We start from the raw sequence: 7,958 nt of genomic DNA, 5'->3' as shown, positions 1-7,958 counted from the left end.
CGGGCCAAATTGGCGGAATTTGGCCGAGCCGGGCCGGGCCAGCCCGGCCCGGTCATTTCTGATCGTTTATGCTGGGTCGGGTCGGGTTGCTCGGCCCGGTCCGGACCGACCAAAAGGCCATATTTGGTCATTTATCCGATTTTCCCTTTAAAACGGTTAAAAAACGGCTAGAATATGAGGGTTTTTGGTCATTTGCCTGGGGGGCTGCCTCTATAAATAGAAGGGGGTTTTACTTTATTTCCTCACAACAAAACTCATCTACTTCTCTCTAATACTCTCTTATACAATCTTATACTCTCTTATACTATCTTATAATCTCTTATATTTTCTAATACTTCCATCAAATGGCTTCTGGATCTGATTATAAAGAGCAAAACCTATCTCCTACCGATCCAGAGATGAGTCCTCCTACAACAACTCCTCCTCCTATCGATGTTAATCCTAAATCTGGTGGTAACGAATCTACTGCACCAAGAGCTCCTAAAAGGCCGAGATCCGATATGTGGAATTTTTTTTGAGAAGATAGACGTCACCAAGGATGAATACGGTAGGATCATCTCCCAGAAGGCAAAATGTGCGTTGTACGGCCAGGTTTTCCAAGCTCATCATAAGAACGGTACCAACCATCTCAAACGCCATATAGAAATACACAACAAAGGCCAGAATCTTCAAGGTGATATCCGACGGTCTATGATTTTCCAATCCTCCTCTTCTGGTACCCTCGGTAGTTTGAATTATGACGCTGCCCGAGCTAGGAAATGCGTAATCAGGTTTATTGTTATTAAAAACACGTCTTTTAAATTAGTAGAAAATGATGAATTTAAAAATTTGTTTAGAGATGATTTTTATCCCGCATTTATAAAATTTTCTCGTCAAACCTGTCAATATGATATTTTAAAATATTATCAGGAGGAACAAGGAAAAATAATTTCTTATTTTAAAAATTTAAACTGTAAATTTTCTTTAACTTCTGATATTTGGACATTTAGAGTGCAAACTGGTTATTTATGTATCACAACACACTAGATTAATGAAAATTGGCAAATATTTAAAAGAGTTGTTTCTTTTATTGCAATTGAAGAGTCACACACTGGTATTAATATTGCAAATTTAATAATTGAAGAACTTATAAAACTAGAAATTGATCAAAGAATATTTTCTCTTTCACTAGATAATGCAAGTAATAACAATGTAGCCGTTGATTTTATTAAGGGCCTGTTTGGTTCGCTTCCTTCACTTTCCATGAATGACTTTCCTTCACTTTCTAGTGTTTCCTTCACTTTCCTGAAAAATGTTTCTTGTGTTTGTTTCGCCAAAAAATATGGAGTGAAAGTACTTTCCACCATTTTTCTTAGTTAGGTTCAACTTGAAAAAAGAAGAAAATAATTGAATTGTGAATAGATTCCCACATTTTCTAGTGTTTGGTTCAAACTAAAAAATCAAGAAAACTTGATTGTGGTCACCATGGTAAGATTACCACTCATCATCATAGTTGTGCATATAAACATGGAAATTGTGAACAAAATCAATTATCTTATGATCACAATTGAATCAAATGATGAATAACAGATTAGCACAAAACTGAACCCAAAGCAATGTTGGCTGCAATATATTTTGTGCTCAGAAAAGGCTCTTTTTTCATTATCTACCTCGCCATGAAGTTTGTAAATAGCAATGTTGGCTGCAATATATTATCTCGCCAATATATTGCTGCTATAAACTTTGGCTGCATATCTAAAAAATAACTCATCATCATAACACAAAATATGCATACCAACCAAAGGCCAACCAAGAGCTGAAACCAAGGCCGAGAGCAGGTTGAAACCATGCACAAAATTAAAACAAAGGCCAAGCATCAACATGAAACCAAAGAACTGCAACAAGACCAAAGACCAACAATGGCTGGAAACACACTTGGCTGAACGCAAGGCCAAGACCAAGGCTGAAACCAGCATGTAATGCACAAATAGTCAGCACAAAGGAAACCAAACCAAGGCTGAACGCAAGGCCAAGACCAACATTGGCTGGAAACACACTTGGCAAGCACACAACTGATGGGGTAAAACACATTCACAAAGTTCTGCAACAAGACCAACAAAGAACTGTCACATAATCCTGCTGATGGGGTAAAACGCATTAGTATAAAGCTTGCCAAACTGTCACATAGCTGACCAACACATCACAACTGATTCATTGGCTGCACACAACCAAAATATTGCTGAAAATTAAGACAAGTAAGCATAAAACTGAAGTCCAAGGGCCAATACTACAGAGTATCAACTGGCAAACGCATCCTGGAAACCAAGTATGCACCAACACACTAAGCAACGAAACGTATGTTGGAAATTCAAACAAGTTGGAACAAAACTGGTACCAAAAGAAATTAAGCACACAACGGAAACCACATGCAAGCACACATATGAAACTTGGGGCGAAGCCAACAATTCAAACCAAATGCCAAGCAAACAATTGAAACCAGCCCAATAGCCAACAAAACAAAACATTTGCTGGAAATGAATAAGGCAAGCACTCAACTGTACTCAAACACTTAGATAGCTGAAATCAAGGCCGAGAGCAAGGCTGAAACCAGCATGCTGAACATTGGTTGCAAATTCCCAATTACATAACAACCATTTCAATCAATTTCCCAAGCAACACAACTGAACATTTGCTGCAAATTCAGACTGCTTGCCAACACAACACAACTGAATCACATGGGCCAATATTCAGATAATCAGACTGCTAACCAACAAAATTGAAACCACAAAATGGCACATAACTGAAATCACATGCAAGCACACAACTGAAACCAAGGCTGAAGCAACAACTAGGAAAGCATAGGACTACAACCAAAGGACAAGCAACACTTAGCAAGCACACAACTGAAATCACATGCAAGCACACAACTGAAACCAAGGCTGAAGCAACAACTGGGAAAGCATAGGACTGAAACCAAAGGACAAGCATCAATTAGCAAGCACACAACTGAAATCACATGAGGTGAAACAACTGAAACCAAGGCTGAAGCATCAACTAGGAAAGCATAGGACTGAAACCGAAGGACAAGCAATAATTAGCAAGCACACAACTGAAAGTAGACCTTTGCTGTAAATTCAGAAGGCAAGCTCAAACTGAGCATGTATGCATGATTGAGATCTAAAAATGAGAAAGGCTGGAAATGAAGACACGTTGGAACACACCTGAAAGCACTCAGAAAGCACTCAGAAAGCACACAACTGAAACCAAGGCTAGAAATTCACAACCTGAAAGCACTCAGAAAGCACTCAAAAAAGCATCTTGCATTTAAAAATTATTCCAAAAATTAGAACCTTGGCCAACTTGTGAAGAGTGATAAGACATAAATCCCGGATTCAATAAATAGATCCCCCAATACATGACATGCAGACTGGAAAAATACACAGAATAATCACCAGTAAAATTTTTTACCTTCCTAGTGGCAGAAAGCAGAGAACCGTAGTAGATAATCTCCAATATCTACACCTGCCAAGCAACAACTGTGGATTTGAAGTCGTTTGTGCAAATCGTAGTGGGAAATGGTGGTCAAAATACCCAAACTTAGACAAATTTTAAACCCGACGTCAAAGGAAGAAGGAAATCGATAAATGAAAGCCATAAAAAAAATTAAATAAATACAAAAGAATTGATTTTTGGCATTGTACCTCCATAAATCAACCAAGATCTTGTCGTGTTTTCCCTTTTGTTCGAAGGCTAGGGTTTCAATCGGTGTCAGACAGCGCAAATGCGATCCAAACAGACCCAAAAGGTGGACGACTCGGGGGTAGAAGGTGTGGTGGTGGAGGGCAAGGGGGAGCAGGGCGTCGTCGGCGAGGACAGCGATGTCGACGCCGAAGAGGGAGTGGGTGGACGGGAGGCCGCAGCGGGAGAATAGGCTGAGCCCTAGATTGGAAGGCGGGAGGGAAGGAGGAGGAGGAAATTCTTGGTTGATTCGGGCGGGAGGGAGAGAAGGGCGGGAGCGGGAGAGAAGGGCGGGAGCGGGAGAGAGGGGTAACCAGCACGAGAATGGAAGGGGAAGAGCAATCGGTGATTTTTGTACGGGGGAGAGAAAAGAGGAGTTTTCCGCTATAATCAGCGGTTTTTGAGCGGAAAATGGTTGGGAGAAAAAGCTGTCAGATTGCCCGCTCTTTTCTTTACTTTCTTTTTTCTTTTTTACGAAGCAAACATCCGATTGTGAGGGGAAGTAACAAATTCACCCTGCGTCAGTTTTCCCAAAGGACATTTTCCTTCATTTTCTGCATTTTTTGGCCGAAACAAACATGCCCTAAAACAACTCTGTCATTGCCATGTTATGGTGACCTTTTTAATGTTAGATGTATCTGTCATATTTTAAATTTAATTGTTCAAAGTGCATTTTCTAAAATTAAACCCATGATAGAAAAGGTTAGAATAGTTGCTAATATGCATAATGCTTCTGAAATGAGAATTAAAAGATGGAAACAATGTTGTAAAAGAAAAAATTATAAGCTTAGAGTAATTCTAAAAGATGTTGACCATAGGTGGAATTTCATATATGCAATGCTAAGTGTAGCAATAGAATACAAAGAAATTATAAATAATTTTATAAATTTTTATGCTTCTAGTTCTAGCTCTGGTAGCACTTATGGAATAAGTAAAGATGAATGGACAATTATATATAAATTAAATAAGATGTTACAAGTTTTTTATGATGTTACTATGTTATTATCTGATTGTTATTATCCAACTATTACTTTAGCTGCTTTACAAATTTTAAATATTCAAAAACTTTTTGCCAAATATCGTATGGATGATATTTTTGGAAATATAATTTTTTAAATGAAGAGCAAATTTAATAAGTATTTTAGGCCTATTCCTCATATTTTTGGTTTGGGGGTTCTTATTGATCCATATTTGAAGGATATTGGTCTTCGAAGTTTGTTACAGTCATTGTATGGTGGACAGATTATAGACTTAGATGATGGTTCCACCCTTACTGCTACTTCTCATCATTTATCTATTAGAAATTATTTTCAAACATTATATGATGAGTATACAGCTAGACATGGTGTAGCTGCATAACAGTCTACAGCTTCAGCGTCTTCGGCTTTGAGCACAGATCGAGGTAAAAGTGTAAGTTTTGATTGGTATGTAATGATAGCTGAACTAATTGGTGGATCTGGAATTGGTTCAGGATTAGAGGTTTTTGAATTAGATGAATATTTTTCTGCTTCCTTAGTTAAATGTCAAGGAAATACTTTAGATATTTTGCAATGGTAGAGAGTATATGGATCAGTTTCATATCCTATACTTTCCACCATGGTTAGTGACTTACTATCAGTGTAGGTTTCGACGGTAGCTTCAGAATCCGCCTTCAGCACAGCAGGACGTTTGATCGACGACCATAGGATATGCTTAGATCCGTATACTATACAAGCGGTGATGTGCTTACAAGATTGGTGAAGGTACGAGAAGCGAACACAAGGTATCGATCAGATTGCTATAATTAAAGATAAATTTAAAGAGTTGGGACTAACAGATAGATATAAAGATTAGATAATATTCATCAAATTATAATTTTTATTTCTTAGCTTTAAATTTGTAATGAATTATTTTTAAAAAAGTTGTAAATGATAGTGATATGGGTGAGTAGGTGCCAACCTAGTTGGGATTTACTCATTTATTGTGATACGATGAATTTCAAAATAAATTTATACTTATAAAGGATTTACTGATTATTAATAAAGAAATTATTTTTATCATCTTTTATTTTTATAATTTTTTGTACTTGTTATTTATGTCATTTGAAGTTATTAAAAAATTATGTCATTTTCTATAATTTTATGTATATTTTATAATTTATTATTTTTTTAAAAAATAAAAAAATTTTAAAAAATAAAAAAAACCCGGGTCGGCCCAGAGCCCGGCCCGCTCACCGGGTCACCCGGGCTCAGGTCTAGGCTTCGGTTTTGCCCGGCCCAAGCCTAGGCCCAAGCCTAGTTTCCCGGGTCGAGCCGGATCGGGCTGGCCCAGATGGACACCCCTAGCGTGGATCCACCCCTAGGACACCCCTAGCGTGGATCCACCCCTAGGGGTAACAACAATAGGCTTGTAGGTAAAAGTGGATGAACAGTGCAAATAAACAGTGGAAGTCCCTTTAACAATAACAAATTCCACACTAGTCTCAACAATAATCGATCATCTTCATAGAAACCGTGGTTCTAAATATAAGTAATAAAATAAAGAAGGAGATAAAAGAGAGCACATAACTTTATTTTTCTTTCGTGTAAAACATATAGATCGATCGAGGAGGTACAATGTAATTGAATTTGGATCGAGTTTTTGGGTTTGAATTAATCCTATAAAATAAATCCATCACCGGACCTTAGTCCACTGGTAAATGTCATCAAAAACATTGGTCTACTTCTATATAGAGAGGACATTAAAGAAATGTCTTGAGAACCACCAGTTTCAACATTTAATTTTTTGGATGTAGTTTTTTTCTTCTTCTTCTTTGGATCTGGCGATGTTTCTACCCCTTCTTCTACGAGGTCACGTTTGAAACCTGATTCGGGAGTAGATCCATTACCACTATTGTGAGAAAGCTGCACGCCACTCAGATTAGGACTGTGAAATTGTGGAGGCAAAGTTGGAGAATTCAGCATGTTCGTATATGACCCCAGATTATGATGCATTGGATAGTAGCTGCTTTCATGGAATGGCATGTTCGGGTATGCTTGAGGTGGGTGTACAAAGTACGACTGCTGAAATGGAAAATACCCACTATCGCCGTGATGCACAGACTGAGAGGGTTGAGGTTGTGGGGAAGGTGATGGAACTACCCCCTTGCCTTTTTGATTATCTCTCCCACTCAATGATGTATTATCAGCCATTACTAATTAAATAGAGAAAGTTAGATAACTGAAAGAATTTAAACATGAATACATGAATTAAAAAAAGAACGACATTAATGTAAATAGAGTTATTGAGTACATGTGAATGAGCATAAATAGAAGAAAAATAAAAATCAAGTCTCTGTGGTTACACCATGATTATACTTATCACAGTAGTCCACCCACATCGCCCAAGCAATGTCATCTCTAAGAGTCTTCCACTCATTTCTTGATTCAGTTTGCTCTCTTTGGGTTTGATTTTGAGTAAAATCAACTAAATTAGTGTCATTCTCGAATGTCACCTCACCATCAATAGCTTTATTAAATTCATCATCGTTGAGTAGTTCATCACTTGGATCTACAGTTGCAATGAAATTATGGAGTACCGTGCATGCCAATACGATATCTACTTGTATAGGAAAAGGATAATGCGGCTTAGCACACAAAATCTTGAAACGATTCTTCAACGTGCCAAATGCAGATTCAATCTTAGACCTCAATGAAGAATGTCTTAGATTGAATAATTCCATTCTATTCTTAGGTGTTTTACCCGAATGTTCTTTCAAATGATATCAAACACCTCAGTATGGAGAGATGAAACCTGGCATGGTTGGGTACCCAGCATCACACAGATAGTATTTGCCTATAATTTTATTAAGCAAAGAGTTAAGTCAAGTTTGAATATTAAACTTAATAAATTTTAAGTTAAGTCTTTATTTAATTACCATCATAGACTCTCAATCCATGTGGTTGTGGTCTAGACAATGCATCCTGAAGAATCCTATAATCATTTGCAGACCCCTCCCAACCTGCTAGAACATATGTGAACAACTTGTTTGGGGTGCAAGCTGCAAGCACATTCTGTGTAACACCTTTGCGGCCTCGAAAGCGTGCAACAAGATTAATCGGAAGCATTACATCAACATGAGTCCCATCTATCATTCTAATGCAATCCTATAATACGTGTATCACACCTAAATTAAAATTAACTTCCATTGAGTATACATTTAAATGTGCTTAAAGTGTAGATATACCTTGAAATAAGGGTAGTATAGCGGGTTGTTAACGATC

General features: G+C 37.6%; 1 protein-coding gene across 1 annotated transcript; it reads right to left on the bottom strand.

Moving 5' to 3' along the window:
- Positions 7,022–7,417, bottom strand: LOC109834897. The gene has a single exon (XM_020402915.1). The coding sequence runs from the start codon at positions 7,415–7,417 to the stop codon at positions 7,022–7,024; it is 396 nt and encodes a 131-aa protein (XP_020258504.1).

Source organism: Asparagus officinalis, chromosome 3 (genome assembly GCF_001876935.1).
Source record: "Asparagus officinalis chromosome 3, Aspof.V1, whole genome shotgun sequence".
Classification (NCBI taxonomy): domain Eukaryota; kingdom Viridiplantae; phylum Streptophyta; class Magnoliopsida; order Asparagales; family Asparagaceae; genus Asparagus; species Asparagus officinalis.
This window is presented reverse-complemented; position numbering and strand designations above follow the sequence as displayed.

Excerpts from the sequence above, each read along its gene's own strand:
- LOC109834897 (XM_020402915.1), bottom strand. The coding sequence starts at position 7,417 with ATGGAATTATTCAATCTAAGACATTCTTCATTGAGGTCTAAGATTGAA.